This window comes from Eptesicus fuscus, chromosome 3 (assembly GCF_027574615.1).
Source record: "Eptesicus fuscus isolate TK198812 chromosome 3, DD_ASM_mEF_20220401, whole genome shotgun sequence".
NCBI lineage: Eukaryota > Metazoa > Chordata > Mammalia > Chiroptera > Vespertilionidae > Eptesicus > Eptesicus fuscus.
This window is the reverse complement of record NC_072475.1, coordinates 113,251,917-113,277,956: the sequence shown is the minus strand read 5'-3', so window position 1 is coordinate 113,277,956 and position 26,040 is coordinate 113,251,917. Positions and strand designations below refer to the sequence as shown.

Genomic DNA, 26,040 nt, shown 5'->3' with positions numbered 1-26,040 from the left:
ATTGATTGAATGATTGCTAATTGGAGAGCTCCTTACTGAAGCCCTGACACAAGTTGAACATTGTCTGACTGTGTCTATAGACTCCCTCTGGCTAAACACATGACTCACTAATCAAGTATGTTTAAGCATGTCCCTTATTCTACCTTAAGTGCTGTGAGAAATTTAAAATAAAAAAAATTCACTTTCTCCTTGGTATTAGATATTTTTCTGTATAAAGCCTTTTGGATTGTGAGCATCTTGAGGACAATACCTGTGTCTTACTCATTTTTGTAAACTCCAACCACAATAAACTCAAGAGTGTTGAATGGAGGAATTCATAGATAAATTAATCATTTCTAGGGACATACTATAAACAGACATCACCCTGAGATTTCTAGGACTCTTGGAAAATTCAGGTCAGTTGGAGATAGATCATATTGTGTCACCTTGTGACTGACTGTGCATTTTCCCCTGGGCAGTTAGCACACAGACCTGCCATGGTACTTTTGAGCAAGTCAGCAACTACAAACTGGAACTGCGCAGCCATGCCTCCTCAGGTATCCTCCCTTAAACAGTGCTCCTAACCTGATATGAAGCCAAGTCAGCAAGGGGGTCGTCCCTCCTCCGAACACACAGACTGTGAAGAACACAAGCAGCAGTGTGGTGGTGAACATCATTTGTTTGGGCTGAGATCCTGTGTCCTGAATAGCTAAGGCAAATGCTATGGCTCCTCGCAGACCTTTCAGAGAAAACCAAACAGAGAGAGAGAGAGAGAGAGGAGGGAGAATAAACATCATAATTCTCATTTAATTGAATTTATCTTTATAATTTGGTAACAAACAAAATTACTTTTCAAACACAGTTACTGTTTTAAAATTAAACTTTTTATTTAGAATTATGTAATGGTAGATTCACAGGCAGTTGTAAAAAATAACAGACTTTCTGTTTGCCCTTCTCATCTTCCCCCCCCCCCCCGCCCCGCCCCACCAATGAAGACATCTTGCAAATTCTAGTGCAATATCACAACCAGGATTTTGATACTGAGATAGTCAAGATCCAGTATATTCCCATTGCCACAAAGATCACCCATGTTGTCCTTTTACTTCACCATATCTACTTCCCTCCTACATAGTCCCTCTTACAAACTCCTTCTTCCATTTCTGGCAACCAGTAATCAATTTTATATTTCTATAATGTTGCCATTTCAAGAATGTTATATAAATGACATCAAGAAGTATAAAGCCTTTTAGAATTGGCTTTTTTACTCAGCATGATTCTCTGGATACATGTCCAGGTGGCTAAATATATCAATAATTTGTTCCTTTTTATTACTGAGAGGTATTCCATAGTATGGATGTTTGATAGATTGTCTAACCATCCACTTATTGAAGGACATCTGGGTTGTTTCCGGTTTGGGCTATTATGAATAAGGCTGCTGTATTTGTAAACTTAAGTTTTCATTTCTCTGAGACAAATTCCCAGGACTGAAATCACCAAGGCATATGATATGTGTGTGTGTGTGTGTGTGTGTGTGTGTGTGTGTGTGTGTGTATACATATATAATTTATTTTTACTGTTGAAAGTCTTAAAGATGTCCCCCTTTTACCTCCATTGACTCCTTCTAACCTGCACCCAAACCTGACCCAGGTATTTGTATATTTCTAAAAGAAATTACCAAACTGTTTTCCAGAATGGCTGTACCATTTTACATTCCCACCAGCAATATATGCTGTCCAGTTTCTCTGCATCCTCACCAGCATTCAGTGTTGTCAGTATTTTTTTTTTACTTTAGTAATTCTGATAGGTATATGGTAATAGTTTATTGTGGTTTTAATTTGTGTTTTCCTAATAACTAATGATGTTGAACATTTTTAATGTGCTTATTTGCTATCTTTATACCCTCTTGGGTAAAATGTCTCTTCGGTTTTTACTTCATTTTTCTAATTGGGTTGTTATATTTTGATTGTTAAGTTTTGAGAGTTCTTTTAAATATTCCAGATAATAGTCCTTTGATGGATATATAGTTTCTCCCATTTTGTAGATTTTTATTGATGAAGGCTAACCTGTTGATTTTTGCTTTTATGAATCATATATTTGAAATAAAGTCTAAGAACATTTTTATGAACTTTTGTCCCATGTTTTAATTATTTTTCCCCTAAGAGGCGTATAGCTTTACATTTTACATTTAAATCCATGATTCTTTTGAATTGATTTTTCTATAAGGTTAGGGCTCATTTTTTCATCTATAGATGTTTAATTGCTCCATTGAATTTACTTTGTCCCTTTGTCAAAAACTAGTCAGGTGACTTTGTGTGTGTTCTGTTTCATTGGTATGTGTATCTGTCCTTCTTCTGTGTGGTCACTGCAGACATATATATTAGGCCTTAATATTGAGTGAGTTACACATGTTTCATTTTCAAAATTATTTAAACTATTCTAGGTCTTTTGCTTTTCCATGAAATTTTAGAACAATATTGTCTACATCTAAAAAAAATTTTTCTGGACACATTTTCTTTTAAAAATTAAATGTGTTGCCTGGCTAGCATGGCTCAGTGGTTGAGCAACGACCTATGAACCTGGAGGACATAGTTCAATTCCCAGTCAGGGCACATGCCTGGGTTGCAGGCTTAATCCCCAGTGAGGAGCATGCAGGAGGCAGCCAATTAATGATTCTCTCTTGTCAGGGCCAGCCTGACGGTTGAACCAGGCTGAGGTAGGGAGGTGGGAATTGAGAAAAGAAGAAAGACAGGAAAGCGGGATTGGGAGGGTTGCGAGCCATTGACTGACTGCAGCAGCTTTATTAACTGCATAATGCCTTTTATACACAAACACTGAATAGGAGATCTGTCAAGAGGAATGTACTCTTTGTTCCTCTTAATCTCTAAGGGAGAGATAGAGCAGAAGGGCAAATTCTCGGTACAGCAAATCTCAGTAAATAATTACAGATTTCTTGGCAAGCCATGAAAGGTTGCTCTCATTCTACTGATAATCGCCATCCAAACAAGCCTGGGAAAACTGCGTGGGTAAAGAACTGAGCCTTGTTAGTCCCTTCGGGTGCAAGGACCATGTCAGCTTACACCCAGTCTCCAACACTCCCTCATCATTGATGTTTCTATCTCTCTCCCTCTCCCTTCCTCTCAGAAATAAAAAGATATTTTAAATAAATTAAATGTGCCAGATGACAATAAAAAAAGGTTATGTACCCTTGAAACTTAATAAATAGGTAACACTAAAGAATTACCCCAGCCAGAGTAAATACTTTTATAAAGTCTGTAATCTAAACTAACCTATTAAACCTGCATTTTTCCTGTTTTATTTTCTTCTTCATTAACAATGTGTTAATTGAATTTTTATGCCAAAATTTCAAATCAAAGTGTGGTAACATAAATAAAAAGAGATATAGACTTTGAGGAAAAGTAAATAAAAGTACAAGTAGTAAACTAAAAATTAAAATGGAAGGACTCTTGGGTAACATAATACCCACAAGACATTTATGGGCCCTGTTATATCAGCTAACAGGGAAAATAAACATTTATAATGACAGCAAGTCAAGTCAAAAGCATAGTAATTTGGTTAATTTTATAGAAATGTTTAAATCACATAGGTAAAATTTTAATGGTAACTACTTTTTACAATAGTTACTGTATCAGCTAGATTTCTAAATTTCCAAATCTTTATTCAGACATTACAAATTTTTAGAAATTTGATCCATAGCAGGATGAAGAAAACTATAACTAGCCTGGCTTTTATCCTTAGATTCTCCACTTATAACATAATGCTACTTTATTATCTGCACACTGACAATATACAAGAACAAGCAGCAGGACATGAGATCTAGATGCTTAAACTAGAGAGGCCTCATACATTTTCCTGAAACAAAAAAGCCTCAGAAAGAGAGAGCAACATGCACTCCGATTATAAAATACTTTCAAGGAACAAAATATAATGGAGGAAGGAAATTATTCTGAATGTCCATGTAGACAAGGAAATTACCTGCAGATAAGGAAGCTGACATTTGAAGCAGATATTAATTTAAAAAAAAGTTCTTATACATCTGAAATTCTGTACTCATGAAGAAAATTCCCACGTGGGCTGCTCATGGATTTAGACCTGGCTGAGGACAGGGAGGGTAATATTAATAACCCAGGATCCTGGGGAGTCATTTAACAATGTTCTCTAAATGAAATACAGATGGTGTCATTAGGGAATGAAAACTCAAGGACACAGTTTTACAACAGACTTCTGTATCTGAGGAGAGAAGGGATAGGTTAGCATAAAGTCTGAGCAGTATTTAACCACAGTACAAGACTGGAGATGGATGGTGATCTTCCCATTTTCTCTTTCCTCCAGCTAGAATGCCCAATAAAGGAGCATTACCCCAAATTAAGTGGTGAGTATGAGAAGTATTAAGTGATATGAGTTTAATTATTTATTGAATATTTATGTGTGTGTTCACTTTGAATTTTTGTAAGAAGGAAAATAACAGAAATTAGAATAAAAGTTAAAACTTACTATATTATATTCATTGTAAACTCTTTCATTTTAGATATCAAGGTCAAGAAAAAACATAATCATTTATATTCCTAAATATGTTTAACAATGAATTGCTATTATGTTAAACTAGCATAACTGTGTTCTCAAATCTGTATTATCTACACACTAGAGGTCCAGTGCACGAAATTCGTGCACAGAGGGGGGTTGTCCCTCAGCCCAGCCTGTACATTCTCCAATCTGGGATCCCTCGAGGGATCGGGCCTAAATGGGCAGTCGGACATCCCTCTCACAATCCAGGACTGCTGGCTCCCAACTGCTTGCCTGCCTGCCTTCCTGATTGTCCCTAACCACTCCGCTGCCAGCCTGTTTGCCCCCAACTTCCCTCCTCTGCCGGCCTGGTCACTACTAACTGCCCTCTCCTGCAGGGTTGATCAACTCCAACTGCCCTCCCTTGCAGGCCTGGTCCCTTTCAACTGCCCTCCCTTGCAGGCCTGGTGCCTCCCAACTGCCGTCTCCTGCTGGCCATCTGGTGGCCATCTTGTGTCCACATGGGGGCAGCCATCTTTCACCACATGGGGGCAGCTATATTGTGTGTTGCAGTGATGATCAATCTGTATATTACTCTTTTATTAGATAGGATAGAGGCCTGGTACAGGGGTGGGGGCCAGCTGGTTTGCCCTGAAGGGTGTCCCGGATCAGGTGGGGGTTCCCTTGGGGTGTGGGGCGGCGTGAGCTAGGGGCCTGTGGTGGTTTGCAGGCCGACCACGCCCCCTGGCAACCCAAGTGGAGGCCCTGGTATCTGAAATTTATTTTCCTTCTACAATTGAAACTTTGTAGCCTGGAGCTGAGCCAAGTCTAGGGCTCCCTCCGAGGCCGGCAGCCATTTGTGTTGGGGTTATAATTGAAACTTTGTTGCCTTAAGCAGGTGGGCCTGGCCAGGGTGTGTGGAAAGCTTTGCTCTCTCAAGCTCTATTCTGCCGCCATTTGTTTGAATTTGTTTACCTTCTATAATTGAAACTTTGTAGCTTGAGCGGAGGCTTAGGCCTGGCAAGGGCAGGCGTAAAGCTTGGCTTCCTCTGTTACCTAGGAAACCTTGCTCTCTGTGGCTGTAGCCATCTTGGTTTGGGTTAATTTGCATACTCGCTCTAATTGGCTTGTGGGCATGGCTTGTGGGCGTGTCGGAGGTATGGTCAATTTGCATATTTGTCTATTATTAGATAGGATGAGCAGTTCTTGTTTTAAAAATATACTCAAAGATATCTGTTATTCTGACTTCTAATCTATATATATAAAACCCTAAGCGACTGGTCAACTGACCGGTCAACCAATCGACTGGTTGCTATGACATGCACTGACCACCAGGGGGCAGATGCTCAAAGCAGGTGCTGCCTCCGGTGGTCAGTGCGCTCTGTCAACGGGAGCGCTGCTCAGCTGACCAATGGGTATCATGGCTGGCTAGTACTGCTGTGGAGGTGAGAGCCTCTTGCCTCTGTGGAAGCGCTACTGAGCAGCAGCAGGCACAGCAGGGCCAGAATGAGTGGGATAAGCATGATGCAGCCCCTGGCCCAGGCTTGGGCTCTTCCCGGGCTGCCTGCCACTTCGTGCACTACTACATCCCTCGGGGGATGTCGGACTATCGGCAGTCTGACATCTCCTGAGGAGTCCCAGATTGTGAGAGGGCACAGGCCAAGCTGAGGGACCCCACCAGTGCACAAATCCATGCACTGGGCCTCCAGTCCTATGTAATAAAAGAGTAATATGCAAATTGACTGTACCTCCACTACACCCACCAGCCACGCCAACCAGCCAATCAGGAGCAAATATTCAAATTAACCCAACCAAGATGGCTATGGCGATGGAACGAGCAGGAGGCTTGGGTTTCCCCGGCAATGGAGGAAGCCAAGCTTATCACACACCCTAGCCCGCTTTGGACTCCACTCACGACTACAAAGTTTCAATTATAGAAGATAAATAAATCCCAACAAAAATGGCTGCAACCATGGAGCAAGCAGGAGGCTTAGCTCCACTCAAGGCTACAAAGTTTCAATTGTAGAAGATAAATAAATCCTAGATACCAGGGCCTCTGCTTGGGTCACCGGGGGCGTGGCCAGCCTGCAAACCACCACAGGCTCCTTGCCCAGGCTGCCCCACGTCCCAAGGGAACCCCCACCCTGATCCGGGACACCCTTCAGGGCAAACCAGCAGGCCCCGACCTGTGCACCAGGCCTCTATCCTCCTTTCTAATAAAAGAGTAATATGCAAATTGACCATCACTCCAACAGACAAGATGGCTGCCTCCATGTGGTGAAAGATGGCTGCCCCCATGTGGACACAAGATGGCCACCACAAGAAGGCCAGCAGGAGAGAGCAGTTGCGGGGGACCAGGCCTGCAAGGGAGGGCAGTTGGGGGCAATAAAACCTGCAGGGGAGGGCAATTAGGGGTGACCAGGTCAGCAGAGGAGGGAAGTTGGGGGTGACTGTGCCTGCAGGGAAGGGAAGTTGGGGGGAGGGGATCCAGGCCTGCAGGAGAGAGCAGTTGGGGGGGACCAGGCCTACAGAGGAGGCCAGTTAGGGATGACCAGGCCTGCAGGGGAGGGCAGTTAGGGGTGACCAGGCCTGCAGGGGAGGGCAGTTAGGGGTGACCAGGCCTGTAGGGGAGAGCAGTTAGGGGCAAACAGGCTGGCAGGGGAGCAGTTAGGCAACAATCAGGCTGGCATGGGAGTAGTTAGCGGGTGATCAGGCTGGCAGGCAGAAGTGGTTAGGGGCAGTCAGGAAGGCAGGCAGGTGACTGGTTGGGAGCCAGCAGTCCTGTATTGTGAGAAGGATGTCCGACTGCCCGTTTAGGCCCCATCCCGGCAGGATCGGGCCTAAATGGGCAGTCGGAAATCCCTCGAGGGGTCCCATATTGGAGAGGGTGCAGGCTGGGCTGAGGGACAACCCCCCTGTGCACGAATTTTGTGCACCGGGCCTCTAGTATATATATAATTCTCTATATTTATAGAATGCAATGTAGGAGTCTCTAAAAAACAAGTTCAGTCACTGCCTTGTACTTGTTGAGAACTGTTGCTAATTAGGGCCAAACTACTCCCTGGTGCTTCTTCTTATAAAGACACTAATACTGTCGTAGGGACCCCACTCTCATAACCTCCCAAAGGCCCCATCTTCAAGTACCATCACATGGGGATTAGAGCTTCAACATATGAATTTGGTGGTGAAGGGGGGAAAGGAGACATGATTCAGTCTGTAGCAGTATGTATTGGTTACCTGCTACATGGAGGTTCTCTGACTGAAGCATTTATCTTATATAAAAACTGCTGTTTGAAATTTTAACCCTGCTATTTGGCTTCTGTAAATTCTTGCTTGCTAAGACTACTCCCACTTCAGAGAGGCCATTAAACCTTTCCCAGACAAGGTTATCAGTACCGGCGCCAGGCCAGGCCTCTGGTTGAGGTCTCAAGGCCCCAGTACATACGGGCTCTTTAAGAACTTGCAAAAGGGGCCGGAAACACTCCATATCTGGGAGACAAAGAAGGTAAAAACATATAAATAGGGAAAATAACTGCATGTTGGGGCCCAGAATTTGAGAAACATTTTCCTCTGGACCCGCGCGTAATAAATGTAACTCTATCTCTCTAAGTATTGCTTTGTTCTTCGGTTTTCTGTAACATGACCACTTATTCTTTCTTCTTAACACAATGATTTGGGAAACAGAGGGCTTTAGGACTAAAATAAATTACTTAGGCAACCAAAGAAATACTAGAAATTACTACTTACTTGATTTCTTTTAGCAAATCACTATTTCCAGAGAACACAGAGCATTTTGCTTAGAAACTCAGCAAATGCAGAACTGATTGCCATGCTTATATTTGGTTTAATTTTATGGTTCTTTAGCCTCTTGGGTTTAACTTTCTGTTTGTTTTCTTTTTTTAAAACATATTTTTATTGGTTTCAGAGAGGAAGAGAGAGGGAGAGAGAGATAGAAACATCAATGATGAGAGAGAATCATCAATTGGCTGTCTCCTGCAAGCCCCACAATGGGGATTGAACCCACAACCTAGGCATGTGCCCTTGACTGGAATCAAACCCAGGACCCTTCAGTCCGCAGGCTGATGCTCCAGCCACTGAACAAAACTAGCTAGGGCTTTCTTTGTTTTCTATACTAGGAGGGGTTTATAAACTATACCATTTAATTTTATTTATTTATTTTTAAAATATATTTTATTGATTTTTTACAGAGAGGAAGGGAGAGGGATAGAGAGTTAGAAACATAAATCAGCTGCCTCCTGCACACCCCCTACTAGGGATGTGCCTGCAACCTAGGTACATGCCCTTAACCGGAATTGAATCTGGGACCCTTCAGTCCGCAGGCTAATGCTCTATCCATTGAGCCAAACAGGTTAGGGCTACCATTTTATTTTAGATGGGTTTACTTTGCAGAGATTTGACATATTTCACATAGTGAGTTAGAAAATTAGCATCATCTTGGGGGAATAAAAGAATTCCTTGCAGTTAAATGTGGTTTCATTTAAAATTGACCTCTAAGGGATCCTTAGCTAATTATACTGATGTTCCATGCATAACAAAAGAAGTGTGCTGCACAATACACAGGATAACAGGGGTTATCTAGGTCTTTTGCTTCAGGGAATGTAATGAAGAAATTTGGAGGCTAGGATGACAAAGATTTAATAGGAAGACCTCTATTCTAGGACTCACAGTCCTACAAAATAACTCTCTTAACTGGTAGATTGTGATAGGTTTAGAGTATGCTCTGCATGTAGTCTAATGAAGAAAAAGATAAGACTGCTAAAATACATAAGATCCCAAATTATGACCATTGCCAAAGGATGTGTAATGTTTAAGGTATTTAAATTATTGGTGGGTTAAAGAGGTCCTTGCATATGTGATGTTCTATACTGAAATTATTTTCTCCCATCCAAATTTTCTCCACCCAAACTTCACCTAATTTTAACTGGTCTTCAGTACTCAGGTGAGCCATAGATTTCTCTACAAAGCCTCCTCTGAGGTCTGGGCCTTGTTTGGGATAAATTATATTTCTAGTACAACCTGTGCAAACTCTATCAGGGAACTTATGACACTATATTGTAATTGAATGGCTCTTTGTTTATATACAACACCTAGAAAAATGCCAAGCACACACTAGGTGCTCAATGAATATTTGTTGAACAAATTGTGGACTATAAAGGGGACATTTACTAAACCTGACAAGCTGAGAGGAGGCCTGCATGGTGGGCTCTACAAAGAGAGACCAAAAATAAGCACATTGTGAGATAGCAGAGGGATTTGGGCCTGGAATGGAAAATACCCAGTAGCCAGTAAGCCAAGGTTAGACCAGGTGGCCAGAAGGAACACCAGATAAGCTGATGGCAATAATGACACTGAAACAGAAATTTTAGGGGAATATAGGCAGGCTTAGGGAATTTTTAGAATCGGGATCCATGGAAAAACATAGGGCTACAAACTGGAAGAAGTTACATTTCCATTACACAAGGAAGCCAGGTGCAGTTACATTTCCATAACACAAGGGAATTGGAAGTAGCCAAAAAGGTCTATATTTATAAAATAAAGGAGGAAGAAAGCCCAGAGAGAATAGGACAATGAAGGAAGAGGGCCTCAGGAGTTACTATAGTAACCAATTTGAAAGGGAATATTGACCAATCAGAGGGCATATCTGGGCATATGAAATGCAGCCTTTATAAACTCTAGGAAACAGGAAGTCAGTGGGACTTTTTCCCTCTCCTCACATAGGAGTCTGTTCTGTGAGAATCTTTCCCTTTCCTCACGTGGGAGTCTGTACTTGTTCTTCAATAAATTTCCACCTTTGTTGTTACAGAGATTTGGATCAATCAAACAATGCAGGAGAGTTTGGAGAGATGCACTTTATTCACCACGGTGGGCTTAGAGAAAATGAATTCAAATTCTAAGCAAGGCTACAAGCAGAACTTCCCTTTTTATTAAGGAGCCAGCCCTTTGTGCACTTAATGATTATCTTGCTGCTGGCCTTGAAAACAACACAGTTCTATCCAATTAAAAAGTATACCTGGCATGGCATTGAAATTATGGGCATATCTAGTGTCTGGCCTACAAGATCAGGCAGCTAAGTTTATCTTTCTCATTATTCAAGCAGGCTAGAAAGCAAAGTTATTTTTTTAGAATAAGTGTCTGTCTAAACAACAGAGGAGAATTCCAAACAGTAGTTTTACAAAATAGGGGTTTTCCTTCTCATTGCTATACCACCTTCTGTTCGTGGATTCATTCTTCCACTCCGGTGACAAAGAGTCTGGGTTCCCCAGTCCAAAAATTCCATATCAACACCACCCCTCCACTTTCTACTCAAAAACGCAGAGGTGGCTGATTTTATCTCTCTCTAAACTTCCTGCCTCCCTGTAGATGTTGAAAACTACTGTCCCACATGTGCAGTTTGACTCTTTACAACCCTCTTGGGTTGGTGCTACTGAACTACACTGCCACCTTGCCCCCACAGTGCAAGTGTGAACATAGTCAGCAGACAATGCAGCTTGAAAAGGGAGTCATCCAATCCCGAAATAAAAAATTCTGAAAGCCCACTGTTTTAAAAAAGCTGTCAAGCAGATCCAGCCCCAGAGCCAGTCCAGAGGACCTTCCTTTCCTCAGTGCTGCCTGCTTTGTGCTCAAGCATAAGCTTAATAAAATCTGTCTGGAAATTTCTCTGGTGGTTCCTCTTGATTTCTATCTTGGGGAACCCAAAATCTCAACATTAGCAACACTAGGATGGTCTGAATATAAAAATTCCTAAAAGCAGGTCATGGTGGGTTGTCAGTGGCCTTCCTTGACAAAGGCCAGTCTTATCTTAAGTGAGCCTGTCTATTGTCTTTTTGCATCGAAGATAGCACAACTTTAAAATGTCACAGTAATCTTCTTTTCCAGACCTCTCAAGGCACACTCACCAGATCAGGAGACCATAGAACCCCTCATTGTTATCTCTGAATACTGTTCTTTATGTGCTGTAAATGTTAACTATTAACTATCCTGTACCCATCAATGTAAAAGAATTATGTGTCTCTTCATTTTACTCTTTATCCAATTCCAGAGATTTCTCTGCTTTGCTTTCTTCCATCCCCTTAATCTACCATCAGTGGATTTCATGTGATCCTCCTTATATTTCCTCCTTTGATTTTAATGTATGAATAAACTGCAAAACTGCCATTCTTTGGAGAATTTTATCATTCTATTGAGATTTTGCCTTCTGGCAGTTGTCCTCAGATTGGCTCAAGCAAACTCTTATGGGACTTTTTCTTAGGCTGGATGTTCTTTCATTAACAAAATCAATGAATGGATGAATGTTTTGATTTTCCACGATTCCAGATTACATATGGAAAAGTGATTAGAACTTCCTAGTTTAATGGAATGGCTGAATAATTGTTCCTTTAAGTTTAGCTTCTGCCCTCTTCTTATTTACTGAGACCCTGAAATCATTATATTCAATCAAGAGACCTGGGATCTATTCTGAGGCCTGCCCCTGACAGGTTGCATGATCCTAAGCAGGTTGCCTTATTATGCCCAGAGTTCGTGGTCCCCAATAATCAACCACAGGGAGCCTTTTCTCCGATGCAAAAGCAAAGAGTCTTTATTCAAACCCGGGTTTGGCTCCCGGCCTCTTTCTGGTGCAGCAGCGAGACGAGAGAGCGAACTCCAGGAGAATGATGGGTTATAAAGGGTTGGTCATTTGGGTGGACTTAGGGAAGTGACCTGGATTACAGAGATCGCCTTATTAGGTCAGGGTTTTTCAGCAGGGTCTTACAGCGCAAAGGTCAGGAAGTGACCAGTACATTCTGAGGCTGGAGCCATCCCCCATTGTTTCCTGACTGGTCAACAGTGATGTCCTGTGGTTATGCCTTATTAGGACCTAAGCTGCATCTCTGGAGCTTCATTGGTCCACTCAGGCAGTGGTTGGGGAAGTTAGGACATTCCTGACGCTCCTGTGGCCACTCCCAGCAGGGGTGGAGGGGGGATCAGACTGACTAGCTCCGCAAGATGGAGGATAGCCAGTTCTGCTTTGTCCTTTCAGCCTCATCTGGATCTGTGTTGTCTCATTTCTAAATGGAGTCTTTAGGACTAGACTTATGGTTTTTAACTAGACATACACATCAGAATCAGTAGTGGAATTTAAAAATATATGTAGGCTTTGACATTAGTGTCCTAACTCTAGAGATCTGGATTTGGCAGAGAAAGAGTTACATGATATCTCATGCTCCTCTGACTTCCCATCACACCACCTTGGTCCAAGGCCTCTTTCCTTACATCCGGACTATGCTTCTAAGAGACATTCTGGTCTCTTGGTCTCACGGCTCATCTTCTTCTCCTTCCAGACTACCCATGTCCCGTTGAACAATTTTCTCAAAACCTAACTTTATAAGGTTGTGATGTGACCCAACAACCACAAGTAAGTTCCCACAGACCATAGAAACTCTTTAATCAGAACCTCACCCCACTTTTCGCATTTATTTCTTCTCCACTGATAACTTTTCATACCAAGAATCTGGTCTTCTCTCTTCTTATAACAATTGTTATCTATAACTCTGTGCCATGACCCCAAAGTTAGCCCATTGTTTCACCTTTTCTGATTCAATTCTATCCTCATGAAGTTTTTCCAAATACTTCAGTCCACATTGTTCTCTCTTACTTGAAATCCTATAAAACAGATTGCTCATGCCACTTATTATTTATGTCATTTTAATGTATTATTAAATGATAGCCTGAGATAAATAAGTAGTTTAATGTGATCTGTCTTTACCCTTAATTTTTAATCTTTTAAAAGGTTGGAGTTACATCTTTCTTACACAGTTTTTATATCTCTCATAGTACATAAAACACAAAACTTATAAATGCTATTAAATTGAATGATTGCAGTAGTTTTAGATTCTCTAGATTAGAGGTGGTGATATTCACATATTAATTTCTTCATTCAGGTTCCAGGGGATAGCAGTAACCAAGAGATAGTTTCTGCTTTAAAGGAGCTTCCAGACTAGTTTGAAATGAAATATATATAATGTAGGGCAAGAGGACAGAAAATGTGTTTAAGTGAAGGGTGAGGTGGACGTGTTTAGGTGGTTAGGAAAGCCATTCTGGTGAAGTAACATTTGAGCAGAGACTCTAGTAGAGTGAGAGATGCCATGTGGATAAGTGAAAGAACAACATTCCAGGCTTCTGGAACAGTAGGTTCAAAGGCCCTAAAGTTAGAATATGCCTGGCACATTCAATTAGCAGCAAAAGGGGCTGGTATGGCTGGAATGAAATAAATAATAAATGGGGTTGGCGGAGGGGGAGGGGGGCAATAGGAGAGCAGAAGGTGATGAAAGGAGATAAGTTTACCAAAATGGTAACATTACCAGATCATGTTGGGCTCTTGAATAGCCAGACTTTTGAATTTTATTTTGAGATGGAAAACTTTAGAAAGTTTGTTGGCAGGGCAGCAATATAATCTGTTTTATGCTTGAAAGGATCATTCTGGCTCCGCTATGAAAAATACATTTCCAGGTTGGAGGTTGAAGGGCAGTGAGAGGCTGCTGCATTAGTCCAGGCAAGTGAAAGTAGATCAGACCAGGGTGGTAGCATAGTAGATGCTAGAATAATGTCAAAGTCAAGAGTATTTACTGTTGACTTTGAGGAGGGTTATGAGCAGAAGAGAGAACTCCAAGAATTGATGGCCTGCACAAATGGAAGAACCAGGGAAACTGTGGGAAGAGCATGTTTGGGTGGATGGAGGAGATCAATGATTTGTATTCTGGCCATGTGAAATCCAAGATGCGGATCAGTTTCAAATGGAAGTGGAGAGGCTGAGTAGATGGTTGTATCTAAGAATCTGGAGTTCAGGGGAGAGGACTTTATACTGAAGAGAGTGGGAAGATAGCTGGGAAGTTTAATGCTTAAAAAGTGTAGGAAGATAAAATTTATTTTAAAGCAAGTTTGTTCTTGCCTCAAGGCCTTTATACATGCTTCTCCTTACCCTTCTGTGCTCCTCCCAGCTGCTTCCTGGCATTCCAAATCACTTCAGTCCTCAAAAGGGTTGCTCTGATTTTCTAATGTTTTCACTTTAACCTAGATCTTCTCTATATATCTTTTATTGCACTTATCACCACCTGAAATTATCATGTTTATTTTTTAATATTTAAGATCTGTGTCCCGTCACATGAAAGTAAGCTCAGTGAGAGTGGACCTGGTGCTAGAATGGTGCCTCTCATAAAGTAAGCCTTCCTTAATCATTAGACGATTGTATGACTAGATAAGGGAAAAGTCATATTTTGCTTTTGAAACACAACTGGAATCAAAAAGAAAATGAACAGTATATGCACAACAATGCAAAAATGTCCTTGATAAATTAACCCATTCTTTAAAGAAATGTCCCTCAGATGAGTTATTTTGCTCCCTTTCTTTCAATTTGGGATATAATCCACTGAAATCCCTTTTTTATTTCATTTCAAATACTGTGAGGGGGTTGATTTAATAGGTTTAACACATCCTTACCATTAATCTAATAAATCAAACCTTACTTGGGATCTACAATTGAAGTATGCATTACTTTTACTCTTGCTAAAGTTCCATGACCTTGCAAAGGACAGCTACTTTCAGCAAAAATGTCAGTTTAATTCAAATTACATTTTCTAGGATAGTACAACCTTACTGTACCGTTCCATTTTCAGTTCAATGTTATTTTATCATATGGAAGCAAAGCCAACAGATTGTTTCAGTAGAAAAGCCTTCTGCATTCAATAGTATATTGACTTTTTCTGGAAACTAAGTCTGTGTTAGACGAGCAGAACTTTTTTTTTTTTCATCTCTCTCTGAACTTGAATCATTTAAACTTAAGGCCACATAACTTCAGTATATTTTTACATAAAATGAAATTTGTTTTTGGTGCCTTGGGCAGCCAGGATAGTAACTGTAAATAGGATTATCTCTGTCACAGCTCTGAGTCAACATGTATAGATGCTTCTGGCTTTGGAAGCTTATTTTTATGTAGGTAAGATAGATGTGATAGTAAAGTGTGGAATAATTTTTGCCAATAGCTAAAATCTTCAACATAGGGTTTTAAGAGAAAGGCTAACAGAGACCAGAAGAAAATAACATTCTATGAGAAGTACCCAACTTATGGTCAGGTTGTGGTACGAAAGACTAGTCATGTTTTGTTTAGACCAATGGTTCTCAACTTGGGTGATTTTGTCCCCCAGGGAATAATTTGGCAATGTCTGGAAACATTTATAGTGGTCTCCAACTGGAGTGCGTGTGTGTGGGGAGCATTATTGTTAATATAGTGGGTAGAGACCAGGAGTGCTTCTAGAATCCTACAAAGTACAAGACAGCCCCTACAAAATTGAATTATATGGCCGCAAATGTCAATAGTTGTTGGGATTGAAACAGTGCATTGCTTTTCCCAAAGGAGCAATGTTATAAATAGTGATAACATTTCTACTCCAGAGGACTATATTGGCAAAGATGGTTATCTGTCCACCAGAACCTATTCTTGTTATTCATAGTATATGCTTTACCTGACTGCATTACATTTCCTAGAGTCTTTTGCAGCTAGTTATAGCCATATGGCTGGTTATTACCAGCAAAAGGAGAGCAGAAGTAATGCATGTTATTACTGGGTCAAGTCTTATAAGAAGTTATTCCTGGCCCAGTGTCTCTTTCTCCTTCCATCACAATGAGTCCCTATAGCAGTGCTTCTAAAACTTTAGCTACATCAGAATCACCAGGAGGACTTGTTCAACCTCAGATTACTGAATTCCACCCCACTGTATCTGATTCAATAGATTGTGGTGAGGCCTGAGAATGTGCATTTCTAACAATGTCCCAGGTGGAGATGATACCCTTCAGACAGGATAGTAAGAAGCTAGGGAAATTCCTTGTCAAGTGAAATGGAGAACCCTGGGACAGATAGCTAAAAAAACTGACTGATCCAGTCATCTGCTGATGGGCACCTAGGCTGTTTCCAGATCTTAGCTATTGTAAATTGTGCTGCTATGAACATAGGGGTGCATATATCCTTTCATATTGGTGTTTCCAGTTTCTTAGGATATATTCCTAGGAGTGGGATTACTGGGTCAAATGGGAGTTCCATTTTCATTTTTTTGAGGAAACTCCATACTGTTCTCCACAGTGACTGCACCAGTCTGCATTCCCATCAGCAGTGCACGAGGGTTCCTTTTTCTCCGCATCCTCGCCAACATTTGTTTTTTGTTTATTTGTTGATGATAGCCATTCTGACAGGTGTGAGATGGTACCGCATTGTCGTTTTGATTTGCATCTCTCAGATAATTAGTGACGTTGAGCATGTTTTCATGTGTCTCTTGGCCTTCTTTCTGTCTTCTTTTGAAAAGATTCTATTTAGGTCCATTGCCCATTTTTTTATTGGATCATTTATCTTCCTTTCATTAAGTTGTATAAGCTGCCTGTAGATGTTGGAGATTAAATCTTTATCAGTGATACCATTTGCAAATATGTTCTCCCATACAGTGGGCTTTCTTGTTGTTTTGTTGATAGTTTCTTTTGCTGTAAAAAAAGCTTTTTATTTTGATGTAGTCCCATTTGTTTATTTTCTCTTTAGCTTCCATTGCCCTAGGGGCAGTATCAGTGAAGAAGTTCTTTTGGCATATGTCTGAGATTTTGCTGCCTGTGGATTCCTCTAGTAAGAAACTGGAAACACCAATAAGAAAGGATATATGCACCCCTGTGTTCATAGCAGCACAATTTACAATAGCTAAGATCTGGAAACAGCCTAGGTGCCCATCAGCAGATGACTGGATCAGAAAACTATGGTACATATACACAATGGAATACTATGCTGCCATAAAAAAGAAGGAATTCTTACATTTGCAGCAACCTGGATGGAATTGGAGAACACTATGCTGAGTGAAATAAGCCTGTCAATGAAAGAAAAATACCACATGTTCTCACTCATTTATGGGTAATAAAGAACATTATAAACTGTGGAACAAAAAGATAGATACAGAGGCAGTAAAGCATCAAACAGACTGTCAAATTACAGCAGGAAGGTTAGGGAGAGGTGGGGAAGATAAGAGATCAACCTAAGGACTTGTATGCATGCAAATAAGCATAACCAATGGACACAAAACTCTGAGGGGTGAGGGCATGTATGGGAGTGGGGTGGGGGTGGGGAAATGGTAAGATATGTACACGTATAATACCTTAATAAAAATAAAAGATTAAAAATAAATTAAAAAACTGACTGAGCAATTTACAGCCAATTTACAATAAATTTCAAGGTCCTTTCTTACACATTTCAGACTGTGCTGGACAGACCCACCTCAGTCCCAAGCCCTCTTTCGTGACATTCTATTTAGGTCCATTGCCCATTTTCGTGAATTCAGGTACTCTCTTAAAGGGCCAACATACAAAAGTCCCTGTGGAGCCACCCACCTTGTGCTCCAGCAGAGAGAGGGAGAAGTGGACTGCAGCTCTGAGGGCAAAAGCCATGACTGGGGACTCAAGGAGATAGAGCTCAGAAGGCAGACACCCTAAGTTTCCTGGGCTGAGTCATTCCCTCACGCAGTGGAGGACCTCCTTCCCACATAGATATCTGCCTTGCTTCAGGGGAAGACAGTTGACACACACTATTGAAAAACATTTTGCCCTGAGACCACTTAAGAGATTAAAAATAACAATTAGCCTCCAGATAGTAGCAACTGCCCCACCCTGTTAAGAAAAAACAAAAAACCCAAAGAAAAAAACCTCTGGTCACACCTGAGGAAGATTGCCTGGGGGGCAATTCAAGTCAGAGATCTATCTATCAGTCTGTAGGCAGAGGCACTCTCTGGAGGCTTTGAGTTCTTGCCTGATCTAATTAATCAGAAACAGCCTTTGACACTGTCCTGTATTAGAGATTGAGAGGTGTAAAAGATCTACCTAATACATAGTCACAAACCCAAACAAAAAGCCAAAATGAGGAGACAAAGAAACAACCCCAAAATGAAAGAACTAGAGAATTCTCCAGGAGAAGAGATAAATGAGCCAGAGATAAGAAATTTATCAGAAACAGAGTTAAAAGTAATAATGATAAAGATGCTCAACAGCATGAAAAAAGATATAGTAACTATGAAAAAAGAACAGTCTGATGTAAATAATGACATAACAGAAATAAAGAACTCATTGGAAGGAATGAACAGCAGATTAGGGGAAGCTAAGGATCAAATCAGTTAATTAGAAGACAGAGTTGAAAATATCACTCAATCAGAAAACCAGAAAGAAAAAAAAAACAATTGAAAAACAGGAGGACAGCTTACAGAAGCTGTGGGACAATGTGAAATATAATAATATTAGAATAGCAAGTGTGCCAGAAGAGGCAGAAAGAGAGAAAGGAATAGAGAAGGTATTTGAAGAAATAATGCACAAAACTTCCCTAATCTGGTAAAGGGAAAAGTCATACACGTTCAGGAGGCATAGCAAATCACAAACAAAAGGACCCAAACAGAAGACCCAGATACATCATAATTAAAATTCCAACAATTAAAGACAAAGAGCAAATCTTAAAGGCAGCAAGACAAAAGCAATTTATTACCTACAAAGGAGTTCCCATAAGGCTGACACCTGATTTCTCATCAGAAACTCTACAGGCCAGAAGGGAATGGCATGAAGTACTCAAGGTACTGAAAAACAAGGATCTGAGACCAAGATTACTGTACCCAGCAACACTATCATTCAAAATAGATGGTCAAATAAAGAGCTTCCCAGACAAAAAAAAAAAAAAAGACTAAAGGATTTATATCACTACCAAGCCAGCATTACAAGAAATGCTAAAGGCATTGCTGTAATGAGAAGAAGAAACAGAGAGAGAAACCTAGCCATACAGAAACATAATGGCAATAAATAAGTACCTTTCAATAATAACCCTAAATGTAAATGGAGTAAACACTTCAATCAAAAGGTGTAGGGTAGCAGAATGGATAAAAAAATGTGACCCAACTATATGGTGTCTACAAAAAACCCACCTCAAAACAAAAGACACACACAGGATGAGAGTGTGTGGGGAGGGAAAAAAATTTTCCATGCAAATGGAAAAGAAAAAAAAAAAAGCTGGAGTAGCAATACTCATATCTGACAAAATAGACTTTAAAATGAAGGCGACCACAAGAGACAACAAAGGTCACTACATATACTAATGGAATCAATCCAATAAGAGTATATAACCCTAGTAAACATGTATGCACCCAACATAGGAGCACCTGAATATATAAAAAAAACTTATAGAGGACTTCAATGGAGAGATAGACAACAATACGTACAGTCATCATAGGGGACTTTAACACCCATTTGACTTCACTGGATAGATTTTCCAGACAAAAATCTTACCAAGGAAACAGAGACTCTAAAGGACACACTGGATCAGATAGATTTAATTGATATTTATAGAACATTTCACCCAACACAGCAGAATATACATTCTTCTCAAGTGTACATGAATCATTCACAAAGATAAACTACATGTTAGGACACAAAACAGGTCTCTACAAGTTCAAGAAGATTGAAATCATATCAAGCATCTTCTCAGATCACAGTGGAATGAATTAGAAGTCAACTACAGTAAAAACACCCCAAAACATTCAAACACCTGGAGGCTAAATAGCATGTTATTAAACAATGAATGGGGATCAAGGAGATCAAGAAAGAAATGAAAAACTTCCTGGAAACAAATGAAAATGAACACATAACAACCCAAAATTGCTGGGATGCAACAAAAGCAGTTTTAAGAGGAAAGTTCATAGCACTACAGGCATACCTCAGAAAACAAGAAAAATCAGCAGTAAACTATCTAACCCTATGACTTAAAGAACTAGGAAGAGAACAACAAGAAAAACCCAGAGTAAGTATAAGGAAGGAAATAATAAAGATTAGAGCAGAAATAAATAACATAGAGACTAAAAAAAACAAACAAACAAACAAAAAATCAATGAAACCAAGAGCTGGTTCTTTGAAAGGATAAACAAATTGAAAAATTATTAGCCAAACTCATCAAGAAACAAAGAGAGAGGACCCAAATAAATAACATCAGAAAGTGAAGGAGTTAACCACTGACACCACAGATATACAAATGACTATAAGAAAATACTATGAACAACTTTATACCAACAAGTTGGACAATGTGGATGAAATAGACAAATTCCTAGAAAAATACAAACTATCAAAACTGAATCAGGAAGAATAAAAAAAACCTGAATAGGCCAATAAAAAAGTGTGAAATAGAAGCAGTAATAAAAAATAAAATAAAATAAGCAACAACAACAAAAAAAACTCCCACCAAATAAAAGCCCAGATCTAGATCACTTCACAGGGAAGTTTTACCAAACATTCAAAGAACTAACACATATACTCCTCAAAATATTTCAGAAAATCCGAGAGGAAGGAACACTTCCAAACTCTTTTTATGAGGCCAACATTATCCTAATTCCAAAACCAAATAAAGACACTACAAGGAAAAAGAATTACAGACCACTAACCCTATGGACATAGACGTTAAAATCCTCAACAAAATATTAGCAAATCATATCCCGCAATATATTAAAAAGATCATACACCATGAACAAGTGACATTTATTCCAGGGATACAAGGCTGGTACAATATTCACAAATCAATAAAAGTGATACATCACATAAAGAAATTGAAAGACAAAAATCACATGATCATATCAATAGATGCAGAAAAAGCATAAGACAAAATCTAACACCCACTTGTTTATTTTTAAACAAATTTGTAATATTGTTTAAACTATTACATATATCTCCTTCTTCCCCAATTGACTCTCCCGCACCCCACCCCCCAGGACAAGCCCCCACTGCCTCATTGTCCATGTTCATTGGTTATGCTAATATGCATGGATACCAGTCTTTTTGTTGATCTCTTATCCCCCCACCCTCCCCTGCCTTCTCTCTGAGGTTGGACGGTATGTTCAGTGCTTCTTTGTCTCTGGATCTATTTTTGTTCATCAGTTTATGTGATTCATTATATCCCACATATGAGTGAGATAATGTGATATTTATCTTTCTCCAACTGACTTATTTCGCTTACATAATGCTCTCCAGGTCCATCCATGCTGTTGCAAATGGTAAGAATTCCTTCTTTTTTATAGCGGTGTAGTATTCCATTGTGTAGATGTACCAAAGTTTTGTAATCCACTCATCTGCTGATGGGCATTTAGGCTGTTTCCAAATCTTAGCTATGGCAAATTGTGCTGCTATGAACATAGGGGTGCATATGTCCTTTCTGATTGGTGTTTCTGGTTTCTTAGGATATATTCCTAGAAGTGGGATTGCTGGGTCGAATGGGAGTTCCACTTTTAATTTTTGGAGGAATCTCCATACTGTTTTCCAAGTGGCTATACCACTCTGCATTCCCACCAGCAATGCAAAAGGGTTCCTTTTTCTCCACATCCTCTCCAGCACTTGTCCTTTATTGATTTGTTGATGATAGTCAATCTGACAGGTGTGAGATGGCACCTCAATGTTTTAATTTGCATTTCTTTGATGAACAGTGACTGAGCATGTTTTCATAGGTCTCTTGGCCTTCTCCTTCTGTATGTCATCTTTCAAAAAGTGTCTATTTAGGTCATTTGCCAATTTTTTTATTGGATTGTTTATCTTCCTTTTGTTAAGTTGTATGACTTCCCTGTAAATTTTGGAGATTAAACCCCTATCTGAGATAGGATTAGCAAATAAGTTCTCCCATGCAGTGGGATTTCTTGTGGTTTTGTTGATGGTTTCTTTTGCTGAGCAGAAGGTTTTTATTTTGATGAAGTCCCATTTGTTTATTTTCTTCTTTGTTTCCATTGCCTTAGGAGCTGTATCATTAAAGATATTGCTAGGACATATGTCTGATATTTTGGTGCTAATGGTGTCTTCTAAGTTTTTATGGTTTCCCATCTTACATTTAAGTCCTTTAACCATTTTGAGTTTGTTTTCGTGTATGGTGTAAGTTGGTGATCTAATTTCATTTTTTTGCATGTATCTGACCAATTTCCGCAGCACCATTTATTGAAGAAACTATGTTGACTCCACTATATGCTCTTGCCTCCTTTGTCAAATATTAATTGAGCATAATGGCTTGAGTCAATTTCTGGGTTCTGTGTTCTGTTCCATTGGCTTATATGTCTGTTCGTGTGCCAGTATCAGGCAGTCTTGAGAACTGTGGCTTGGTAATATAGCTCAATGTCTGGTATTGTGATTCCTCCAACTTTGTTCTTCTTTCTCAGGATTGCTGTGGCTATTCAGGAACCTTTTCTATTCCAGATGAATTTTTGAAAAGTTTGTTTTAGGTCTGTGAAATATGCAATGGTATTTTAATGGAGTTGCATTTAATCTATAGATTGCTTTGGGTAGTATGGACATTTTAATGATGTTGTTTCTGCCAATACATGAACACGCTATTTTCTTCCATTTGTTTAAGTCTTCCTCTATCTCTTCTTTCAATGTCATGTGGTTTTCCGAATACAGGTCTTTTACCTTCTTAGTTAAGTTTATTCCTAGGTGTCTTAATCTGTTTGTGGCAATAGTAAATGGGATTTTTTATTATTATTATTATGTTTTAGTTTCTTTTTCTGTGAGTTCATTATTTCTGTATAAAAAAGCCATAGATTTCTGGGTGTTAATGTTGCATCCTGCTACATTGCCGAATTCATTTATTAGGTCTTGTAGTTTCTTGATGGAGTCTTTAGGGTTTTCTATGTACAATATCTTGCCATCTGTGAATAATGACAGTTTTGTTTCTTCATTTCTAATTTGCATCCCTTTTATTTCTTCTTCTTGTCTGATCACTATGGCTAACATTTCCAGTACTATGTTGGACAGGAGTGGTGAAAGTGGGCATCCCTTTCTTGTTCCTGTTCTTAGGAGAAATGGTTTTAGCTTTAGCCCATTGAGTATGATGTTGGCGGTTAAGTTTGTCATAGAAGGCTTTTATTATGTTGAGGTATGATCTCTCTATTCCCATTTTGCTGAGAGTTTTTATCAAGAAAGGGTGTTGGATTTTGTCGAATGCTTTTCTACATTGATTGATATGATTATATGATTTTTGTATTTCAAGTTTTTTATGTGATGTATCACATTTATTGATTTGTGGATATTGTACCATCCTTGCATCCTTGGAATAAATCCCACTTGGTCATGGTGTATGATCTTTCTAATGTAATGCTGGATCTGATTTGCTAGACGTTTGTTGATAATTTTAGCATCTATATTCATCATGGATATTGGCCTGTAGTTCTATTTATTTGTGGTATCTTTATCTGGTTTTAGGATTAGGGTAATGCTGGCTTATAGAAAGAGCTTGGAAGTATTGCTTCCTCTTGATTTTTTTGAATAGTTTGAGGAGGATAGTTTAATTTTTCTTTGAATGTTTGATAGAACTCCTCTGTAAAGCCATCCAGACCAGGGCTTTTGTTTGCCAGAAGATTTTTTATTACTGCTTCAATTTCTTCCATATTATAGGCCTATTCAGGTGTTTTTTTATTCTTCCTGCTTGAGTTTTAGAAGCTTGTATTTTTCTAAGAATATGTCCATTTCATCTATGTTGTCCTTTGTTGGAATAGAGTTGTTCCTGGTATTTTTTTTTTTTTTACAATCCTTTGTTTTTCTGTGGGTCAGTTGTTACTTTATCTCTTTCATTTCTGATTTTATTTATTTGGGTCCTCTCTCTTGGCTTCTTGATTAACCTGGCCAGAGGTTCATCAATCTTGTTTATCCTTTCAAAGAACCAGCTCTTGGTTTTATTAAGCTATTGTACTGTTGTTGTTGTGTGTTTTTTCTCTATGTCGTTTATTTCCACTCTGATCTTTTATTATTTCCTTCCTTCTGCTTACTCTGGGCTTTCCTTGTTGCTCTATTTCTAATTCTTTAAGTTGTAGTGTCAGCTAATTTATTACCATATTTTGTTGTTTTTTGAGGTAGGCCTGTAGAGCTATGAACTTCCCTCTCAGGACTGCTTTCACTGTGTCACATAGATTTTAGATTGTTTTATTTTCATTGTCATTTGTTACCCGTATACTTTTTATGTCTTCTTTTGTCTCTTTGGTAATCCAATCATTTTAATAGCATGCTATTTAGCCTCCCATGTTTTATTTTTTCATTGTTTCTATTGTAACTGATTCCTAATTTTATGCCAGTGTGATCTGAGAAGATGCTTGATATTATTTCTATCTTCTTGAATTTGAAGAGACTGCCTGTGCCTCCACATGTGGTCTATCTTTGAAAATGTCCCGTGTGTACTTGAGAAGAATGCATATTCTGCAGCTTTGGGATAAAATGTTTGAAAGATGTCAATTAATTCCATCTGATCTAGTGAGTCATTTAGGATATTTCTTTGCTGATTTTTTCTTTAGAGGATTTATTCAGTGGTGTCAATGGGGTATTAAAGTCCCCTACTATGACTGTATTGCTGTCAATCTCTCTTGATATCTTCCAGAAGTTTTATTATGTATTTGGGTGCTCCTGTATTGGTTGCATATATGTTTACCAGAGTTATATCCTCTTGTTGAATTCCTCCCTTTAGTATTAGGAAGTAACCTTCCTTATCTCTTGTTATGGCCTTCACTTTGAGGTCTATTTCATCAGATATAAATATTGCAAGTCTATGTTTTTTCTTTTCAGTTCCATTCATCTGAAAATTTTTTTTCTATCGCTTTACTATCAGTCTGTAATGCTGGATCTGATTTGCTAGACATCCTTTCTTCTGAGGTGGGTCTCTTGTAGACAGCAGATTTATGGGTTACGTTTTCTTATCCATTAGCTACCCTATGTCTTTTGATTGGATCGTTTAAACTATTTACTCTTAAGGTTATTATTGATAGGTTCTTATTTGTTGCTATATTTATTCTTTATGTATGTGTTCCTTCTTCCCTTCCTATTTCTTCTTTTTATAGCAATCCATTTAGCATTTCTTACATCGGTGGCTTGGGGATAAGCTTCCTTAGCCTTTTTTTTTTTTTTTTTTTTTTTTTTGTCTATGAAGGTCCTTATTTCACCTTCAATTTTGAATGATAGCCTTACTGGGTATAGTATTTTTGGATTCAGTCCCTTGCTTTGCATCACTTTATATAGTTCATTTCATTCCATTTTGGCCTGATGTGTTTCTATTGAGAAATCTGTTGATAGTCTAATGAAAGATCCCTTATAGGTAACTTTCTGTCTCTCTCTAGTAGCCTTTAAGATTCTTACTTTGTCATTGGTGTTTGCCAATTTAATTATGATGTGTCTTGGTGTCGTTCTTTTGGGTTCATTTTGTTTGGGACTCTGTGTGCTTCTTGAACTTGTATGAGTTTTTCTTCCCAATATCAGGGAAATTTTATGTCATTATTTCTTCAAACAGGTATTCTATTCCTTGCTCAGTTTACACTCTTTCTGGCACTCCTATTATGGGATGTTGTTTCATTTCATATTGTCCTAAAGCTTCCTTAGGCTCTCCTCCTGCTTTTTAAGTTGTTTTTTTTTCCAGTTGTTGCTCTGAGTGGGTGTTTTTTCCTACTTTGTCTTCTCGCTCATTGATTTGATCCTCAGCTTCTTCTA

General features: G+C 39.2%; 1 protein-coding gene across 1 annotated transcript in view; it reads right to left on the bottom strand.

The window, feature by feature from the left end:
- Nucleotides 1-494: 494 nt before the first annotated feature.
- The window catches only part of SLC9A9 (solute carrier family 9 member A9), a 421,347-nt gene continuing 395,801 nt past the window's right edge, over nucleotides 495-26,040 (bottom strand). Inside the window, 2 exon segments of the mRNA XM_054710390.1 lie at nucleotides 495-718; nucleotides 4,284-4,329. Coding sequence (XP_054566365.1) covers nucleotides 495-718; nucleotides 4,284-4,329 — 270 coding nt within the window.